A 21065-nucleotide genomic window follows, 5' to 3' on the forward strand; every position below is an offset into this window, starting at 1 on the left:
TACATCTAGCCCACGGGTGACAATAGTTTAGGTGTACGATTTTCCAAAATGAACTTTTTTTTGGTTATTTTTCAATTTAAGAAATAAAAAATTAGGTTCTTTGTATCCTCCTATCAAGACTAGCACCAGCTGCAGGAAAAAAGGGCTTTAGAGCTAGTAGGTGTTGTCCGATTGGGCTATGAAAGCAGGTAGTCGAATACTCAAATGGAGAAACTCGTGTCACAGCTAAAAATGTGTGTTCCATCTTGATGTACCTCTGGAGCTTGAACATTCTGAACAATGAAACATCAGTAATGCATCTCCATACGGGCACTATCGTGTCCATCTAAAGCGCTATGAAATTTATGCAAGGACATTACAGTGGCAAAAAGATGGTGCTTTTGGTAATCAATCTGAAGCCGTGTACCCGTTTGTACTCGATTTGCAATTTACTATAGTACTAATAATCATGCTCTGGTTTGGCAAAGGAGACCAGACCAGAATCAACTCCTGACAGACAACATTCGAATCAACCCGCGATTTTATTTTATTTTTAAGAACGGGCGTGGTTTAGACACCCGCCATTAATTAAGAAAGCTCTAAGCAACAATCATCGTCTTTCGTGCTAACCACGTGTCACCGCTCGCTTGTCGGTCCTGGAATCGGCACCGGCGCCACATGCCGCGGTGGAAGCGGGGCCCCGCGCCGCCCATGGTCCACGCGCACGACACCCACACGGCATGTGCCCGTGCTCCGTGCCCCGATTCCCACTGTGCGCGGGTGCCCACGTCTTCCCATTCCTCGCGACGTCGCGCACGTTTTCTTCCGCGATCTCGTGTCCCGCGGGCTCGCTTGCTTCCGCTGCGGGCATGGCGTGTTTTCCTTGTTCGGTTGCTTCGAGTCGTTTGCGGACGAAAAAGGAGAAGAGGGGGTAGGACCTATACCGGAAAGTGGATTCTGCCGCCGCCGCCACCTCCTTCTCCTGCTCCCGAGCGATCTCTCACCCGATGCCCCCTCGTCCCTGTCAAAACGAACCGAAGAATTACGCTGTGCAGGTTGTACTAGTTGTATAGGCCTTGTCCAGGGGGCGGCTGGTAGGCCAAACTGGAGTGAAGTTGTGGCGGTGCGCTGCCTTGCCGCTTGGGATGACATGGCCGCCCCCAGCTCGTGCCAACTCTCTAGTACTGGAACTAGTACACGTCTACACCTTTTATTATTGGGGGATTTTGGGATTGAAGTTGTGCTTTATCAGCCACGCTCATGTTTCCTCTTCACCATGTGGAAGCTTGTTTCCCCTCTAGCCCATCTCAACAGTGGATTTATTTAGGTACCAGTGAAAGGTCCGTGGTTGATTTCGTACGCCGGAATGCCGGATTCATGTGAGCTTTCTTTTCCACCTCAAGGAACGGGTGAAGAGAACTTTGGTACAAAAGAAAAGGATCGAGAGCAAAAGCGGAGTGACGCGTAGGGGAGAGAGAGAGGAGAGGGAGACGACAAGAACTCCACTCCCACCCACCCACGCCGCACCACACCTCTCGTTTTCATTGCCCTGCCGGAACAAAGAAAAAGGCGAAGCGACCTCGCTATCGTCCCTCACCAACTCCCCTGCTCCACAGGCCACTCGGATCCCAATCCGATTCCGACTCGTCGTCGTCGGCGACGACCCCGCGACCGAACACTCCCGCGGGCGAGCGAGCCAGCCAGCGGCTTGGACTTGGGGGCGATAGAGGGGGGCCAGAAGGATGGACTCCGAGAAGCGCGGCTACAAGCTCCGTATCCCTTCGCTTCGTCTTCGAGTTGCCACTTTGTTTTCTTGACCCGATTTGGCTCTCGGGAGGAAAAAGCAGCCGTTCCTTGGAGCAATCCGGGCAGGCATTTGCTCAAGCAGTAGAGTGGGAGTACAATTTCCTCCCAAATTCTTTTTTTTTTACTGTGGGCTATTTCTTGAAGCGTTTGAAGTAGATTCTTGAAATCTTCCACCACTTTGTACTTTATTTGCAATCTCGCACGGAAAGCAATCGTTCTTGAAGCAACCAAGCTACCTTAAGCGGTTGCAACTGGTTCTGCCGACAGTTCCCCTTTTGTCCCCAATTTAGGTTAGCAGTGCCAAATTCCGAAATCTGTTTTACTAAAACTAAATGCTTATATCTTTATGATGATTCGTTGCAAAAGGCAGCACTTCTTGGCACCGGCTCATACAATTATTAAGTCACTTTAGTCGAACGCAGACCATAGCTCCGGATTGCTATAAGTTAACTATCTGAAAGTGTGCATTGTTCAAACTTGACATTTCCTTAACTCGGCATCCCAAACTAGAGGAGTTTGTAGCACACGATGCTGAAGTCAGGTCCCTGGCCATTGGCAAGAAGTCGAGTCGGGTGTTTATCACTGGCGGCAATGATCGCAAGGTCAACCTGTGGGCTATTGGAAAGCAAACACCGCTTCTGGTATATCTCCCCTATGTTCATGATACCGCGGTTATTTTGGCCACCTTAAAATTTGAACCATGTTGTGTTTCTGAATGGGTGTCTTTATGTTTGCACAGAGCTTGTCAGGCCACACAAGCTCCGTGGAAGCAGTGCAGTTTGATTCAGCAGAGGTGCTTGTGCTTGCTGGCTCATCAAATGGTTCCATCAAGCTCTGGGACTTGGAGGAAGCTAAAGGTGTGTCTCTTGCTTTCATGTAGTTGTACGTTCTGTAGAACATGGCCTGTGATGTATTTATCACAAATTTCTTTTATATTTATTGTGATACAGATGAAAACATTTTGTTAGGGTAATCTTCTGTTGCATTAGGAACACATTTTATTTTTTTTAGTTGCTGTTGAGGAATCATGATTATAGGTTCGTCAAGGCTCCAAGTCTTTTCAAAATGTCTTGAATGACCACGTACAAATGTGTACACTTTGGTGTTTGGATGAAAAAGTGGTCAGCTGAGCTAATATAAATATCATTGCCTGTAGTGTTGTCTTAACAACTTCTGTTTTTTTCGATTTATTTCAGTATGCCCTGCATCGTAGTTTGAACATGCAAACCAACGACATCAAATTTAACCTTGTATAGTTACTTCAAGCTTCTTGTTGATTAATGTTTTTCGAATTGAGATGTAGTTGTGCGATCTCTGACTGGGCATAGATCAAGTTGTACTGCTATTGAATTCCATCCATTCGGCGAGTTTTTTGCATCTGGTTCGTCAGATACAGATCTTAAGATATGGGATATAAAGAAAAAAGGATGCATTCACACATATAAGGGTCACAGAGGAGCAATTAGAAAAATCAGGTTTACCCCTGATGGACGATGGGTTGTCACCGGAGGGGAAGATAACATTGTGAAGGTGTGGGATCTGACAGCTGGAAAGCTTCTACATGAGTTCAAGTTTCACAGCGGACAAATCCACTGCATTGATTTTCATCCTCATGAATTTTTGCTTGCAACAGGTACCTACTTATACTTCTAATGCACACAATCTTTTTCATCAATTCGTTATCAAAGTATGACCTAACTCAATCGCAGAAAAAAAGTGTGATCTAAGTCAGTTCGATTGTTTCCATTCACATCTCTATTGTGTAATAGTTTGAGATCTCATTTTTTTGATACATCTGCATTAAGTGAAGATTAAATAAGTGGAAATGTATTCTGATTGTTTTATACTGGCATTTTCAGGCTCAGCTGATCGGACGGTGAAATTTTGGGATCTTGAAACTTTTGAAATGATAGGGTCTGCTGGACCTGAGGTATTGCAAGTGATTCATTAACCAGGCTAGATTTTGCATGAGTAATCTATGATTTGATAAACAGCAAACTATGACTCTTTTGCATGCATGTGCTATATGCATGTTAACTATTACAGCACATGCTTGCTGCTGGCCTTTTTCTTAATATCATTTTCTTTCTTTCGAATTATCATAGGAGCTTTCTCAGCATAATCTATTTCACATTTCCCTACGGTCGATTCAGTTTTTTTAAAAAAATAGATACACTCTTTCATCTAGTCTGAGCTCACTTCTTGTGCCTTTTTTTAATCCTTGATCGATAACGCGCATGAGGAGCACACGCATCTTCCTCTTCCGTGATTACTTACATGCCTCCTCCCTCCCAGGGTACCGGTGTACGTTCTATGGTCTTTCACCCAGATGGTAAAACACTTTTCTGTGGAATAGACCAAAGCTTAAAGGTAGGTCTGATTTTGATCTGTTAGTTATACTGTTCGTTTAGCACTTGCTGACTATATGAATATGTTCAGGTATTCTCTTGGGAACCAGTAAGATGCCATGACATAGTTGACATGGGGTGGAGCAATTTGGCTGACCTTAGTATTTATGAAGGGAAACTCTTGGGATGTTCCTACCATGAACGCCGTGTTGGTCTATGGGTTGCTGATATATCAGTGAGTGTCAGTTTTTTGCATGCAGTATGTATTTTCTTGCCTCTTCTAACTTTCAGTGTTTGACCCAGCTCATTGGACCATATGCTCTTGGTGTTGTGCCCAAAGCGATTAGTTTTGCTGAGCTTGTGCATTCTATGGACGATAATCCTGCAAAATCAATTGATAGCACTGCAAATTCCAGTCCTGTGTTAGCAATGACGCATCCAAAAACTTCATACAAAGTCAAGGAGTCAGGAATTGGTACAGTTTCAAATCATCTATATATTTCCCCTTTTGTTTTACTATGTACTGAAATGTCTGCTTTGCACATTACTGCTCAACATTCGTAGTGATGTCTTTCCCTCTCTCCCTCTTGCTTCTGTGGTAATAGCTGAAAGCAGAGTTCGTGGCTCACATTTGACTCCAGCAAGTACAGATAAGATCAAGAAAGATAGGAGCAGTACCATTCCACGAAGACCTGATTCATCTCTCAAATCATCTATTCAGAGTGCTACTCCAATGAGGCGTATGAAACTTGTCGGTAGTCCTTCCACCAATCCAAAAACAGTGGAACACAATTTTGGACAGAGGGATATCTCACTAACATCTCGTACAGGAATAGCTAATAATACTTCAACTGCTAAGAAAGGCCATTTTACAGAGTCAGCATTAGTGAAAGATATTTACACCACGTCGCTGGCTGTTTCTGCACCTGTTGTTGTACCCAGAGACATTTTAGAGGACAAAACAGTAGACAGTGCTTGTAGAGGAACTGAAGGCACAGCTACACTCCCAGATGATTTTCGAGATTCTGTTCGCACAAGAAAATTCTCACCTAGTGGTGCTGGTGCTGCTGATAGTGATAGCCCAGCAAGATCAACTGAACCTGATGTTTGCTCAGAGGGTTTGTCTGGCTTAAAATTCTCCTTTGGACTAACTCCATATTACAAGAAAGAAGAATATGGCGATGCGGATAAAGAACATATTGCACAAATAGCAGAAAAGATGGACAAAACAGTGTTGCTGGAGCATGCTCTGCAGTCAAATGATGATAAGTGTATATCCCTATTTCTTTGTTCTTAAACATTGAAGCCCTGCAATTTTGCTAATTTGATGATTTGACAGCATAGCTCTGTTTCATGCAGCCTTTGAATCACCATGCTCAACGACAGAAACAGCCAGGGTCAAATATGTCAGAGGAGGTGCGTGTGCAGATTAACTGATGTTGTCGAGGGCACAATCTTTTATCCACTCTGAAGCAGGGCTCTACTTGGACAAAAAATAGCTTTCTAACGATATTGCTGGTTCTATTTCAGTTGCTGTGCCACTGGGAAAAACAAAGTCTCTTGTTGAGAGGTGGGAAAAGAGAGAGACTTCTAGCATTGATTACTCACCACAAACTGGTTCTTGTGGCGACCGGGCACTGAGAAATGACAGCCCTCCATCCCATTTGGTATGCATAAGTTTGAGTATAACTAACGTTAAACATGATTTTACCATTCTCTAGTATAGTGGTATCTTGTATTGTATGCGCTTCCCTAGTCCAGTTGGTAAATTGCAACAGTTTCTCTTAAACCATTGTAGCTATGCTTATCTTATTTAGTTATCATAATTTTACTTGTTACTATAATAATGTGAAATCTGAATCCTTTGTGTTCCGACTGCCACATGCATTTAGATAAGTGATGACAGAAGTATTTTTACAAAGGGAAAAGTCTACTTTACACTTTTGAACTGTCACGAAAGTCTGATTTTCAACCCAGCACTACAAAACCAGACATCCTACAACCCGAAAGTAACGAAACCAGACAAAATACCCCCTCCCCCCCCCCCCCCACATACCCAAACCACCCCGGTTTTGCGGACGTGGTGGCAGTTTCGCACATGTGGCATTCCAATCAGCAAAAAAAGAAGAAAAAATCAGGAAAATGAAAAAACAGAAAAAATTAAATGCATGTGGCAGTCATTTCTCAGTTTCTCACTGAAGCTTGATGCCAGATTTTACCGGGGTTAGGGTTTTGAGATCAGGAGGTTAAGGATTGGGGGGTTTCCATGGATTCCAGGCTTAGAGGGAAACCCCCCGATCCCTAACCTCCCTCTAAGCCAATCCACCAAATCCGGCATGGTACAAGCTTCAGTGTTGACGATACCAAAATGCCGAGGAGGTGGCCATAAAGAACTTCAAATGGAGTGTGCCTGAGAGTAGAGTGATAGATCTATTATATCAAACCTCTGCGAGTGGCAGCCATTTGCTCTATTGTCTCGGATGGAATGAACAATACAACGGAGAAATGTTTTCAAACACTGATTGAGACGTTCCGTTTGACCATCGGTTTGGGAATGGTAAGAAGAGCTCATAAGCAACTGAGTATCTATCAGTTTGAATAATTCTCGCCAAAGATTACTTGTAAAGATCCGGTTAGGGATTGTGGATTTTTTAATTTTTAATTTTTCCTGATTTTTTTCTAATTATTCCGATTTTTTATTTTTTCTGATTTTTCCTTTTTTTTCTAAATTTTCCTGATTCTTTTTCATTTTCCTGATTTTTCTTCTTGTTTTCTAACTGGTCTGCCACGTGTGCAAAACTACCACTATGTCAGCAAAACCACTGCCACGATAGCAAAAACCGGGGTGGTTTGGGTGTGTGTGTGGGGGGGGGGGTATTTTGTCCGGTTTAGTTACTTTGGGGTTGTATGATGTCTGGTTTTGTAGTTCAGGATTGAAAATTGGACTTTCGTGACAATTCGAGGGTGTAATGTAGACTTTTCCTTTTTACAAACTAGATACAAGATGCATGGGGCCAATCATGCTGTAATGTTTTATGGACTTTATGCTGTTGGAGATTGAAGTGATATTGAAGTATTCATAAGTTATATACAAATACAAACCAAACAAATTTAACTTTAACTTTGCTCTAATTTTATTTGCTCACTCTATGTCGTGTTCTAAAAAATTCTTTTGGCTGTCCAAATTCTTATGTTCGGTAATGATTGCGATGAACAGGCAGAACCAAGTCAGGCATATGAAAAGGACTTGTCAACAGTGAATGAGGTGATGACTCCTATCAATTTAACGGGGAACCATGATGAATTCATAAATGCTGTAAAACTTCGGCTGACAAAACTAGAGGTGACGCCTTCTGTTATATGCTTGCTGACTTCTGTTTGTTACCATCTCATGTGCATCATGGAATTCTTTCTGGTGAACTTACATCCAACAAATAGAGATGATCTTGTAAAACTTCCATAGTTTATTATTGCTGGAACATGTGAGTGGTTAACCTTTACTTGCACTTTCGTATGAAGAAGCTTGTGAATATTCTTTTAAGAATTTTGAGATTTTGGAATGTTACTTTGGTTAGGCTTTTCAATACAATCAGAAAGCTTAATACTACATCTGTTATGTGTGGTTCCTGGGCTCAGATGTCAGTGAGACATCAGTGGGATATTGTGCATATATGAACTTATTCTGTGACAGTCTATTATCTCTCACTTCCTTTAGGCTCGTATATAGAATATAATGTTTCTTCTGAAGTAGTATTGATCAACCACCTAAACATTGAAATTTGTTTTTTTGTGATGGACCAATATAATTTTAATGTTATGTATTCAGATGATGCGGCATGCCTTTGAGCAAAGTGGTATCAAAGGAGCAATTGCTGCAATGACAAAGATGCCTGACAATGCTGTAAGTTTCTCTGAGATGTATGGCAATTATTCATGGCTGTGCTTCATATTCTTTTTTAGCTACTAATGGTCAAGATTGTACAGGTGCAAGCTGATGTTGTTAGCGCTCTCAAAGGGAAGCTTGATCTTTTCAACCTGGAGATTTTCTCAAGCTTTATGCCTGTTCTTGCAGGGTTACTGAGCAGCAAGACTGAAAGGTAATGTATTGGATGTTTTATTTTATTGCAAGTCTCCTCATTTCCTCAATGAAAGAGAAAACATCCATATCATTATTCTTCAATATCTGAATCATGCAAATACTATCCTGCTGTAGAAAAACAATTGGATTGGTAGTAACTATCTCTTACAAGTTGCAATTACTTTGCCTCAATTTGCAGGCATGCTACGGTTTCTTTGGAAATGCTGTTGGACCTTATAAAGATTTTTGGACCAGTTATTCATTCAACATTATCAGCAAATTCAGGTGTTGGAGTTGATATTCAGGCTGAACAGAGGTATGCACATCAACTGTATTCTAGGAGGTGAAATTTAGCTAGGGGACACTGCAAAACATGTATCTTGCCGAAAGATATTGGATGTGGGGTGGAAAGTGGGGATTGTCCCTACATATCAGTGAGAAACTGTTTTACTAAATGAAACCATAGAAGTACCAACTTCGCTTATCTAATACAGGTTGCAGCGTTGCACACGGTGTTTTAACCATTTACAGAAGATTCAACAAGTTCTACATCCATTGACTATGTAATTCCTTCCATTTCCTTTATTAGACACGTCATCTTTTTGTTCTTCATTTCTCAATTACAGATCACTAGGAACACAATTTCCTGATGTTTTTGTTTGTTCTGTTGGCATAGGCGGGGTGGCCAAGCAGCGCGACTTGCTCAAGAACTAAGTCTTTCTTTGCAAGACTTGGTGGTAATCTAAAACAAGTCAGAAGTTCATCCATACGACAGAGTAGTTACCATTCTTTGGCCAAAAGTGCCGCACAGTTGTGTAGCTTGTAATTTTGTCATAGCTTTGCAAGGGGGCCTTGCAATTGTGTTTTGACTTGGGTTGGCATTCGGCATTGTTTCATGTTGTATATGTGAGCGTGGCTGTGCATCAGTCTGTAATTAGCCACATTAACTGTCTGGACAGCCCTGAAAAGCGATGAACGGAAAGGAAACAATTTACAAAAGGATCTTTCAGTATCATGTGACGACTGTTCGTTTCCTCTAATCATCATAGCTTGGTACAGTTTGCACGTATGACCAATGAACACTTACCTAATCCCCAATGACTGATCATGTGAATATGTCCTGTACTTGCATTTCCTTCGGCGCTAAGGAACAACCTAGTACATTCTCTCCTATTGCTACTGGCGAAATTTCCAGGTCAGATACTATTATACTCCTTTTCAGGATGCTAGTCCAATGGTACGTTCGGTTCAGCTTGTGAATGGCGTGCCAGGACAAAGCGTTTTCGATCCGGGATTTTCCATTTGTTTAGCCTGGCGATGCAGCTTCCTTGCTTAGCGACAAATCTGACGGATTAAGTAGTTTAATCAGCGCCTGCGCACGTAAACTTGGAAGCTTATTTCGTTAAAGAACAATTAAACCTGCAAGTACTCGTTGACAATCCCTGACACTTGTTGTCCTGCGGAGCTCAGGAGAAGGTCGCACCACCATTCCGTTCCACCTTGCCGGGCGACCCGGCTGCCAACCGACCCCACCTGTCGGCCGCAAAAAGTACTGGCAGGAGTTACCTGAAAAAATAAAGTAAAAGAACTAGCAGCAGTATAAAACTACCCCAGAAGCAAGTCCGAAATTCCAAACCCACCAGCTAAAGCAAACGCGGCAGCGGCGTTGCAGAGCAGTTGGTCGCCACCGTCACGTTGGAGGTTGGACTCCCCCGCCCCCGTGCTGCTCTCCCCATCCCCTTCCCTCGCCGGAGAAGCAGCCGCAGGAGGAGGCCATGGCGGGGAGGTACGACCGCAACCCGTTCGAGGAGGACGACGTCAACCCCTTCGCGGTGAGTAGTCGTTGTACCTGGGTAGCGATTGCCCCCCGCTCCACGCTGCGATTCGTCTAGCCTTATGGAAGCTTGTCCTTGCGGCTGCCTGGGCCTCGGGATGGTTTGGTTGCTCCGGATTTGAGGTAGGCGGCGCTGGTTCCTGGCCGTGATGCTTCGTTTGGACGCGTCGGCGATGCTGGATGCGCGGATCTGGCCGAGTTTTTGGCTCTAGGGTTGGTAGTTTAGGATTGGATCGGATGGCGGGTGCTGGTTTGTGCTTCTGCTTGCGTGTTGTTCGATGAATTTGAGTTGTGGCAAGTATAGGGCTTGGCTGTATCTGTTATGGGGTTTTCAAGGGAGAAATGATACTTAAATTTGGAAATTGCTGCTTGGATTGGGGTTTACCTTTGGATTTGATGTTATTTTAGGACCTATCATTGTAATGAATGTGTCAAAACTCATGGAATGGGGACTTTTACTCATGGAGCTGTTGGAATCAATATTTATAAGATACAATAGGATAAGGCACATTTTTGGGTGGAGGTTGTTGATAACACAAGGGGATTGAGTACTGCATCTAGCATGATTAACGCTTGGTGCAGTCAGTGTTTGCCAGAGTTTGGCATGCATGCAAGCTGGTATATGGCTTTGTACGCTTGTGCTTCGTGTGTTTGAGACTTTTTACGCATGCTTGTTGTGTTGCATCTAACACTTACGCTATTACCAATTAAAGATCTTTAGGCCAATAATTTTTCAATATCTCATGGATAGCACAAACAGAGGTTCCAGGTGGCTCTAATCTTTGACCTGTTTCCATTAACTAATGCTTTGATCTTCCAAATGCATCCTATTCTGCAGGGAGGAAGTGTACCTCCTGCTTCTAATTCCCGGATGCCACCTCTTCCTCATGAACCAGCGGGCTTCTATAATGATAATGCCACAGTAGACATACCTCTTGAATCAACTAAGGTACATGTACTTTCATTATTGTGGGATTCTACATTTTACAAGATCTGCTCTGCCTATGAAAAATCATATTATTATGCTCTTTCAGTCAAATACTGTAAGTATGTAACTGCAGTGCATATGTTCCCTTTTCGATTTTTTTTTCCGAAAGGCCGCGTAGAATGCTATCGATTAAGTAGTGGTGGTTATGCTATTCCTTTTATATATGTTGAATCCAAAATAAATTCCAGATATTCTTTCATTGATGTGCGGTTTATTGATTATAAGGTGCACATGTTTGTATGTAAATGTAGGACCTAAGTAAAAAGGAGAAAGAACTGCGGGCAAAGGAGGCTGAGCTAAACAAACGGGAAAGGGTATGTGCCTTGTGCTTGTAATTTGAAACTGCAACTGTATACTTGCATGTTATCCTATATCACTATATGCCATTCAGTGTCTGATCAAACCATGTATTTATGAATTCATGAAGTGGTAGTGGTTCTAATGCATTCGATGGTCAATTCCCCCGGCTAAAATCCTGGCGTACCTGGATGGTATCTTACAAGTCTCATGTGTGTTGTGATTTCATTGTGCTTAAATATGTAGCTGTACATAGCCAGAAAAGTATATGTCACTTTCCTTTTTCGGTGTCATTGAAACAGTAGCCATGATACAGTATGGAAGCTAGTCAGCTATATTTAACGTGAATTTATGACAGATCACACACCTAACAGACCACTCTAACTATTGCTTAAACCATCAGCAGTGCACTTTGGTTTGAAATAATGACAAACTTGGAGAACATGGGATTTCCATGCAGCTACTTATAGTGCTATTTGGTGAAGGGTGACAATGCATGTGCAAACTGGACATTGTTACCAAAAGTTCTCATCTACTTATCTGTTCCTTTTTGTAGAAAATTTTATTCTGCTGTTTAATTCACATGAGAGAATGTGTGACATAATGGACAATACACTACACCCAGGAGTGACCTGTGTAGACCAGTTTTACTCAAAGAAGAAAAAATTGCTTCACCAATGTTTCATGTATTTGAAAGACCCAGATGTGTTTGCAATTAATCATTTATATTTCATCTCTTTAAATGCTCTACTTGAATTTTTTTTCTTTGTTTTCCTGACACTCAGGAACTGAAAAGAAGGGAGGAAGCTGCAGACAGAGGTATTATTACTTATATCTGGTTTTGAGTGGTCTAGTCAAGCCTATGTGAAACAGAAGTTGTGCTCTAAGCATGTGCACAGAGAAGATAAGCAAACCGAGTTTCTTTTTTTTAGTGGTTTAGAAAGGCTCCTTTGTATGAGATGTTACATTGTGTGCGCCATTCTTGAAAAAGCTACTTCAACATTTTTTTTTCTGTTTTTTTAAAAAAAGAATGACTACTTAAGCTAATTTGTTGCATATTGCTTATGCTGTCGTAGTTCATTTTACTTGTTAAGTCTATCTTTCAATATCATGCCTTTTTTCCTTTTCTTTTGGCAGCTGGTATTGTCATTGAAGAGAAAAACTGGCCACCCTTTTTGCCCATTATTCATCATGACATTTCAAATGAGATACCAATTCACCTACAAAGGATGCAGTACCTGGCATTTTCTTCACTGTTGGGTAAGTGCTGGTTGGTGGTTACTCATTGCCCTCCTATCGTGGGAAATAGTCTGACAAAAGAAGTAAACTACTTGGCTAAGCCGCCATTTTTCGATATCCTGTCTGTCATGCTGTGAATAGAATGTTTCCTGAAGACCTGCACATATTGTCCAAGTAATGGATATCCTCCAAATAAATGGCATTGCCACATTAGCTCCTTGGATGTGAAACTGTTATTGTCACCTGAGAAGTGTCATCTGAAAACTGGAGCATATTTCAAATCAATTTTGATTTCCACAAACTTCTCTTTTGCTGACTGTATGTACCTTCTGAGGTTGATAATTTCAAACAAATTTAAGCCTCAGCCTTGTTTTCAAAGTGTAATTCTTAATAGTAAATCGTGGTACATTCCTTGATTAACATATGTAACCTTATTACTGAAGTATAAGCATTGACACATACTCTTCTTTTGGGGGTGGGCTTAAATTTCTGAACATCATCAAACAATGTCCAAAGCAATTCTCACAATAGTGTGTACCTTGGAAGCAGGACTATCATTTAGTGGTAGGCTTAGATGATAAGCAAACCAGCAGACATTAAAATTGGGAGACAAGAACTAGACACTATCGTGCATTGGCATCGCATTGCTCCACCAAGGTGCTAATTTATGCAAACTTTGATGTCATGCAGGATTGACAGCCTGTCTTTTTTGGAACATCATTGCAACTACAGCAGCATGGATTAAAGGAGAAGGTATGGCTGAGTACCTTATTGTCTACATCTTGTGAATCAATTGATATCAACTTGAAACTAATCCGGTGGCTCACTTGAATAGGTGTTATGATCTGGTTGCTAGCCATTATCTACTTCGTCTCAGGTGTCCCTGGGGCCTATGTGCTATGGTATCGCCCACTTTATAATGCGATGAGGTTGTGTATATGCTTCTGCAGTTCTGCCTTGTCTGTATATGCACATTATATCTTCATATGTTTCACCTCATGTTATTGATGAAATGTGTATTACAGGACTGAAAGTGCTTTGAAGTTTGGGTGGTTTTTCTTGTTTTACCTGGTAAGATACATCACCATTTCTCATATATTAAACTAAAGGATATTTCACTCCTTGCTAATGATCTTTACCCCTTCCAGCTCCATATACTATTCTGTGTCTGGTCAGCTGTGGGTCCTCCATTTCCTTTCAAAGGAAAATCCTTGACGTAAGTTTTATATGACATAATCAGTGAAATTACTAATTTTTGGGTCATGCACAAATTTGATAGTCACTTGAGGATAGGAGAGCACTGCTTAGATCCTAAAACAATTTTGAGATTCCTGGTGTCATTTTGCACTAGGATCTAATTTACTGCTGACATGACCTTAACATATTCTTTACTAGCCTTAGTGTATGCTCATATGTTTATGATTTATGTGTCAATTTGTTTGGGTTCTTCGTCCATTACCCCACCTGTGTTAGACTTCTTTTATGCAACACTGTCGCCCGATAGTGCTGCTTAAGTTTTGATGGTATACTAGACTAATCCTATTGCTGCTGTAAAGTGCTAAGAATACTGTCGCAACTGTCTTTCAGATTCCATGTTCTTTTCTTCAACTTATCTAATGCCTAATTGTCTCGTTTTCCTACTTCTGTTCCTACAGTGGGATTTTGCCGGCTATTGATGTCATAGGCAACAGCGCTATTGTGGGGGTAAGTCTACAGTACTACAATGGGTCTAACTCAAGTTAGGCCTTGTTTGTTTTTTATTCTTATTATGGATTCTAGCCCCAAAAGCAAAAACAAAAACAAATCATCACAATCTAAAATCTGATTCACAATCCACAATCCACGTTGTACTACGAAATTTCACAATCCACGATTCGGTGGGAAGGAGCTTCTCCACAGAATCCAGATTGTAACAAATCCACAGCAAAAACAAACAGGGCCGTAATCTGGATTATTTGATTATACAACTCTTATATGACACCCCACTAAACTTTGAGATATGAGGGATCCCTATGTAGGCAGGATCTGACCTTTGCATTTTGTGGTGGACCCTCGCATCTTGCATCTGCTGCCAGGCCTGGGAGTGCCTGATGCTTTGCTTTTTCTGATTGGTTGATCAAATATATTCATGAAAATCGGCCTGGTTTTACTATTTGCACATTTGTCTGGTAACTGCTCAGTCATTTACGCTATTTTTCACATTTTCCTTTGACAGATATTTTACTTCATTGGATTTGGGCTGTTCTGCCTTGAATCGCTGCTCAGCATTGTTGTTATTCAGGTGGGTTTTATGTTTTTACCTTTTGCTATTCCTGGAAATAATGAGTAAGGAAATTCGTTAGGAACCCATTGGTGTCTATGAGCATAGCTTCTCTCATGCATCATAATCTTTCTTTCTAGTTTTGATCATTCCAAAAATAATGTTCTGAGATTATTATTCTGAACTTGTAAATGCAGCAAGTAGGCATGTACTTCCGTGGAAGTGGAAAAGCTGCAGAAATGAAACGTGAGGCAACCCGTGGTGCTTTGAGAAATGCATTTTGATAGAGCGGCCGAGTCGAGTGGAAGAGAAAATGGGCCTGGAAACGGCATCTTGTACATCCCTATACATATGCTGTGCGTCTCTGAGATGACTTGTAGCTAAAGATCTTCTTGCCTTCCTGTAATATATACCGCCTATCTATCTCTTTACCTAGGTTCAGATATGCTTATAGGTAACTAATTTTTTTGAGATATACATTTGCCTGCCTTAACAACTTGCGAGATCATCGTTGTTCTTTTGATCCTGAGTGATTCTTTGCACCGCTGGAAATCATTTGGTTTTGACCTTGTCAAATGGTTGCTGAAACGCATACTCTATGTAGTTGATCTTATTTGGTCTTCGATTTACTGCGCCATGCTATTACGTAGCACTAGTAAAGAACGAAGTTTCAGGGGTTTCATCAGAAATAACAGAAAACATGAGAAGTCACTGCTAGACTTTTTTTAGCTAGTTTATTATTATATCATCCCATGCTAAGCATAGGCATGTTATTATTGCATAAACACTAGTGCTAGATCAATACGTATAGCCAAAGGCTCAAAAACTAGCAAACAGAACAGAAAACTAAAGAAATGGAAGCGAGGCTACGACTTAAACAAATGAAAGGATCAAGGAGTCTAGCTCCAAGGTAAGCAGAGAATCCTATTTGCCGTTCATGGCGGGCTGCGCTTGTTGCACCTTGGCTCCGAAGCCGCACTTCCTGGTGAGGAGGCTCCACGACCTCCGGGGCTTCCCGAGCCGCCGGATCTCCTGCTTCATGCTCTTGCACTCCTTCTCTAGCTCCGAAACCCGGGCCTTCACATCGGTGATGGTCTCCTCCTTCCCCTCGGGCGCTTCGGCGTCGGTGTCGGCCTCGGCCTCGGCCAGCGCGCCGGCTCTTGCGCCCTTGGGGACGATGGCGCCGCCGGGGTGCGGGCGCGCGCCGTCGGCCTCCGCCGCCGCGTTGTCGGATACGAAGAACCACCCGGCGATGGACGTGCGGAGGCGGAGCTGCTCGAAGAAGAGCACCTGCACCACCACCCGCAGCGGCAGGCGCTCGTTCTGCGCCGCGTGCGTGCACGCCTCCAGCGACAGCTTCTGGCAGTTCATCAGCCGGCACAGCTGCTCCCGCTCCGACTCCGACAGCCATGGGTGCGACTGCACGCGTGCATGTCGATGAGATCACGAAACAGAACGTGAATCTATACAGCGCGCGACGTGTACCTTGAGGTATATGTCGATGGCGCGGTAGATGCCGTCGTCAACAGGGCGCGCGTAGTCGGGCACCACAGCCGCGAGCGCCTGGAACTTGGGCAGCTTCAGGTTGGTGTCCGGCGCCACCTCCGCGAGGTACCCGTCCATGAGTTTGGCCACCATGGTGATCGGCGACAGCGACGACGAAGGCGTCCCGGCCTGAGGCGCCCCAAGGCCGCTGCCGCCCTCCTCCGCCACCGCCGGCGACGTGTACCCGGTCCCGAGCCCGTCCGTCGACGACATGAAGTAGTCCAGTATCCGCTGCACGCAGTCGATGTCGTAGAGCGTCTCGACGTGGTAGCCTAGGTTGGGCACGAGCAGGTCGTCCAGCGAGGCGTCCTCAAGCTGCGCGCCGATCCGCCGCTCCAGGTTCTCCCGGCACAGCGGGCTGGCGAGGAGGAGCATCGCCGTGCGCAGCATTCCGAGCAGGAACTTGGTGGAGGCCACGCCCTTCTTGGTCGGCAGCAGCGCCACAATCTCCTCCAAAAAGTACCTCTGGTCGCCCTCGGACGGCGCCGACACGTTGGCGGCGCGCGGGGTGATGTTGCGGCTGCCGGCATCGCCGCCGAACCCGGACAGTGCATTGCTGAAGCTGGTGTTGCGCTTCAGCCCCGGGAGGAACCGACCCGCGTAGAACATGATGGCGCCGGCGATGCTCTCGGCGCGCATGCCCTTCGCCTCCATCGCCTGGATCAGCCGCTTGAACATGGGCAGGCTTAGGAACGACACGTCCTCGTACCACCAGTCCATCCCAGACGCAGCCGCCGCCGCCGAGGAGGCGACGGGAAGCCCCCGTGGCGTGTCCCCTGACCCAATGCCGTTCCAGAGCGCGTCCTTGTCAACGCTGGCGTTCCTGAGCAGCGAAGCGGCGGCGTCGGAGGCGCAGACCTTGGACGCCAGCGCGGTGATGCAGCGGGAGACGAGGTGCAGGTCCTCGGCGGTGGGGAGGACGCCCTCGCAGGTCTCGAGCGCCTTGATGGAGTCCTTCCAGTTGGCGAGCACGTCGGTGAGGAAGGACTCAGCCTGCGTGATGAGGTTGCCCTCGGCGTAGTCGTCCGTCATGTGCAGGTACTCGGCCGCGCAGCGGAGGCACACCACGTTCAGCGCGTTGAGCTCGATCTTGACGTCGTAGCAGAACTTGGCGGCCAACTCGAACGCCTTGGCGCCGCCGGGGATGTCGTCCAGCTGCAGCGTGCACATGCCGCCGCCGTCCGCCGGCGGTAGGTACTCGCTGATCATCCGCTGCAGCACGCCGCTCCGGCTCAGCAGCGGGAACTGTATACCCAAGGGAATCGCGCGCGGTTCAGAGCAAGCCAAGATCAAGAGTGTAACGAAGGGACATCAGGACTAACCTTGTGGAGGTTAAAGGACATCTCTCCTACTTCGACAACAACGTCACTCTCAAGCTCGGTCATGCATCTCCTGGGAATAATATCAAGATGAAACCTGTGAAAACTTGGAACGGGATAGACTAAAATTTTGTAGAAATGTAGAATGTGCATTGTTCTCGTGCAACTTTTAATTGGACGCAAGATGAGCAGAGATGAGATCATGAGAAAGATGCAAATTAGATATTGGAATTCAGTGTGGCCAAACAGATTTTCTTTTAAAAATAAAATTCAACCTATAAATCTCAGTAACCTGACAAAGTAGTACATGTTTAACATATCATAAGTCGATACAGTTGAAGAAAACGGCGAGGAACGGAGATAACCATGTGAGGTCTTCGAGGACGAATATCTCCGGCTTGGAACCTAGCTTCATGGTCGCCATTCGCCTCCTCGGCGAATTATTCTGGTCGATTTGCCCTCTGATCTACCAAAAGAGGCTGAGGAGAGCTGTTCACTGCGTATGTGTGTTTGTGGAAATGGAAGCCCAGGAAACGAACTGGAGAAGTATTTAAGAGAGAGAGAGAGAGAGGATGGAAGGAAGTTGAAGTGCGATGTTCTTGCATGCAGGAGGAATAAACAGCCGAGGTGCATAAGTACATGGAGACAATGGCGAGAGGAACTGGCACAAGCTTGGCCCGGGTCCAAAGGAGCAGGCGCTGACTTGGCGATAAATCTTTTTGGGAAATAAACGGCCATTAAAAATGTTCAGGTTACTCGCTGACAGATGGGGCCTCTCGACTTTTTTAATGCGTCGGGAACGACTTGATATTTCTGGCTGTGTCTTTTCTTCTCCTGCCCCACCTGGTCAAACACTCATCGGTAGCCGAGGTAGACGTGCTTACGATTTTCTCCTGACCCCTTTGTAAAGCGATCGACCAAGAGGGCAGGAGATGGCATTCGATGGCCATGCATGCATCTCGTACAGCTGCAACGGCCGCTGTCTCCCTCCCTTCCTTACACATCGTCAGCCAGATCCACTTCTTGGGGTGGTCTCTGTTCGATCGCATGCAATAATGCAAGTGAAGCGGTGACCGTTGCCAGTGTATTTGCATCTCTGCTTGCACGTGCGTGTATGTATATACCCGTATGTTTTTTCTACGAGATGTAGATCCATCCGTATACGTACGCGCGCGCACCGTCACCTGTGTTGTTGTGGGGTGCCCTTGCCCATATTCATCAGCTCGACTCCGTGGCATGGTGATAGACTGATGGTCCTATTCACAGGGAGAGAGCTGGTTGTGGTTAAGGTGCCCCCTGTCCAACACAAGCACGTAAATTAACATATATATATAGAGAGAGTATTATTTAGACTCGTATATTATATATTTCTGCTATCCGGTCTTATTGTAGATTAATCCGTTTTACTAGCTCTGGCTAATTTTTTTTGCTCAAGCTTTGTCACTACTTATTTAGAACACGAAAATTTTATTAAGGCATGTGAATGTATGACTTATTATAATCGTTCATTTATGTTAAAATTTATATTAAAAAATATAAAAAATCATACAATATATAAAAAATAAATAAATATTATATAAATAGGATGGACGATCTATATATATATATATATATATATATATATATATATATATATATATATATATATATATATATATATATATATATATATATATAAAGATGGACATACATACCAGTTGTATTTCCCGTCCTACTTATATCAGGTATGGCCGTGTGAGCTTGAAAGAGAAACGAGCGAACCAACTAGAGCATAGCCTAAGGTCCACTTCTGTTTGCGATTCGCTAGAGTGAGGGAGGGACTTGAAGGTCAGGGGTTAAGGGCATGTTTAATATTTATCTCTAGCTACTATTTCTCATTTATTTTAATATATTTTTTTCTCTTTTAAAAACTATCTCTTGAAAAAATTTCTCCACGTAAATAAAAATTTTCTTCACATTAGTTTAATCTTCATTCTCACCTATTTCTCTTCTTTCTATATCTTATAATAATAAGAGCTACTACTGTGTACGACTACTACCACTGAGTTGCCCTAAGCTGCCTTTTTCAGGCTGTGGAGTGGAGCCTTTCTCGGTTCGGCTGGCTGTATCCTGCATGCCTGCAAAAGCTGTCAGTCCACGTCGGCCAGAGCCGCATCGGACTCCGATGATCCGATCTCCTCGTAGCTTGCCATGGCAGCTTTGTCGCCTTCATCAAGCGAATCTCTTGGGGGATCCACCGTGCGGCCCCTGTGTCACATCAGTCCTTGTCACAACGCGCCCAGGACCGGACGACTTCTGTTCGTAAAAGATGTCCCTAGAGAACTCCACGTTTCGTTCTCGTATTAGCCGTAGCCGGACCGGACCGTACGTGGCACAGGCAAAATCACACGACGAGCTCAGCCACCCCCACCCTGCCCGGCGGTCTCATGTCTGGTTCGCCCCCTTTACAGAACTGTCGATTGCCAACTGAAAACTCTACACCAGCACGCGCTATCGCTACATGCGTGAACACCATCAGACGCAGCGCCACTGTTCCACAACCTAAACCGAATCTACCTATTTCATGTGGCTCTCGGACACCCACGCACCCGTCATATCGTGACTTGCTATAACAGAAACTAGCCTAAGGTCCTGTTTGTTTCAGCTGTAGATTGTGAAAAGCAGCTTATAGATTGTGGATTGTAAGAAGCTGTATTGTAAAATCTGAATCGTAAAAAGCTGAATTGTGGATTGTTAGAATCTGGTGGAAAGCAGATTGCTGGATTGTTACAATCTGTGTATTGGATTGTAACAATCCAGCTTTTCCAACTAGCTGTTTGTTTCAGCTTTTGGATTGTGATAAGAATCCAGCTTTTACAATCTAGCTGTTTGTTTCAGCTTTTAGATTTTGATCACAATCCAGATTCTATAATCCGAAACAAACAGGGCCTAAGTTGGAAAACAAAAAAGAGTTTGCGACCCTTCGGACAAACCCGCTCACCTCGCTAGATCTATAGAAGGTAGTAGAATAGATTTAAGTTTTGTTTCACATTAAAAAAAAAACAAAGAATGCTAAAAGGAAGAGGAGTAAAGAAAATCGAGAAGAACATGAAGAAAAAAATTCAGTTTGCATTGCGCTAATTTTAGTAATAGATTTGTTTCAGCAACTGGAACGAGTATTGTAAATATTTATTTAGCTTTTCTATTTTAAATTCATTGTTGATATTCCTTGCTATCAAATATTATATATCCGAGCTTCACCTTCTCTGGATCATAATAGGTTTTTCCCTTGCAACCACCTCAATCGCTCTCATTAAGTTCTCACGAACCAGCTACCGGTTGTACCACTTGCTCTGATCAGTAAGAATACCTATAAGAGTGTGGCAAGACGCT

At 43.9% G+C, this 21065-nt stretch overlaps 3 protein-coding genes across 3 annotated transcripts; 2 read left to right on the top strand and 1 right to left on the bottom strand.

Annotated features, from left to right (window-relative positions):
- Positions 1-1021: 1021 nt before the first annotated feature.
- LOC133908879 (katanin p80 WD40 repeat-containing subunit B1 homolog KTN80.2-like) lies at positions 1022-9226 on the top strand. The gene is made up of 17 exons (XM_062351089.1): positions 1022-1752; positions 2296-2426; positions 2525-2642; positions 3089-3418; positions 3645-3715; positions 4081-4155; positions 4225-4368; positions 4437-4608; positions 4739-5404; positions 5493-5549; positions 5664-5800; positions 7351-7476; positions 7960-8034; positions 8118-8230; positions 8411-8527; positions 8706-8774; positions 8888-9226. Exons 1-17 carry the CDS (start codon positions 1722-1724, stop codon positions 8955-8957), a joined length of 2502 nt encoding a protein of 833 aa, XP_062207073.1. The 5' UTR covers positions 1022-1721; the 3' UTR covers positions 8958-9226.
- A 593-nt stretch (positions 9227-9819) lies between these two features.
- Positions 9820-15405, top strand: LOC133908880 (secretory carrier-associated membrane protein 2-like). The gene is made up of 12 exons (XM_062351090.1): positions 9820-10043; positions 10884-10994; positions 11285-11347; positions 12116-12149; positions 12468-12590; positions 13260-13322; positions 13405-13498; positions 13595-13640; positions 13718-13785; positions 14225-14273; positions 14785-14850; positions 15027-15405. The coding sequence occupies exons 1-12, from the start codon at positions 9987-9989 to the stop codon at positions 15111-15113; spliced, it is 861 nt and encodes a 286-aa protein (XP_062207074.1). The 5' UTR covers positions 9820-9986; the 3' UTR covers positions 15114-15405.
- A 283-nt stretch (positions 15406-15688) lies between these two features.
- LOC133908881 (BTB/POZ domain-containing protein At5g03250-like) lies at positions 15689-18315 on the bottom strand. The gene is made up of 4 exons (XM_062351091.1): positions 18059-18315; positions 17697-17766; positions 16315-17619; positions 15689-16248 (listed from the first exon to the last, which is right to left on the bottom strand). Exons 1-4 carry the CDS (start codon positions 18115-18117, stop codon positions 15754-15756), a joined length of 1929 nt encoding a protein of 642 aa, XP_062207075.1. The 5' UTR covers positions 18118-18315; the 3' UTR covers positions 15689-15753.
- Between the last annotated feature and the right edge of the window lie 2750 nt (positions 18316-21065).

The sequence above is a fragment of the Phragmites australis genome, chromosome 2, assembly GCF_958298935.1.
Source record: "Phragmites australis chromosome 2, lpPhrAust1.1, whole genome shotgun sequence".
NCBI lineage: Eukaryota > Viridiplantae > Streptophyta > Magnoliopsida > Poales > Poaceae > Phragmites > Phragmites australis.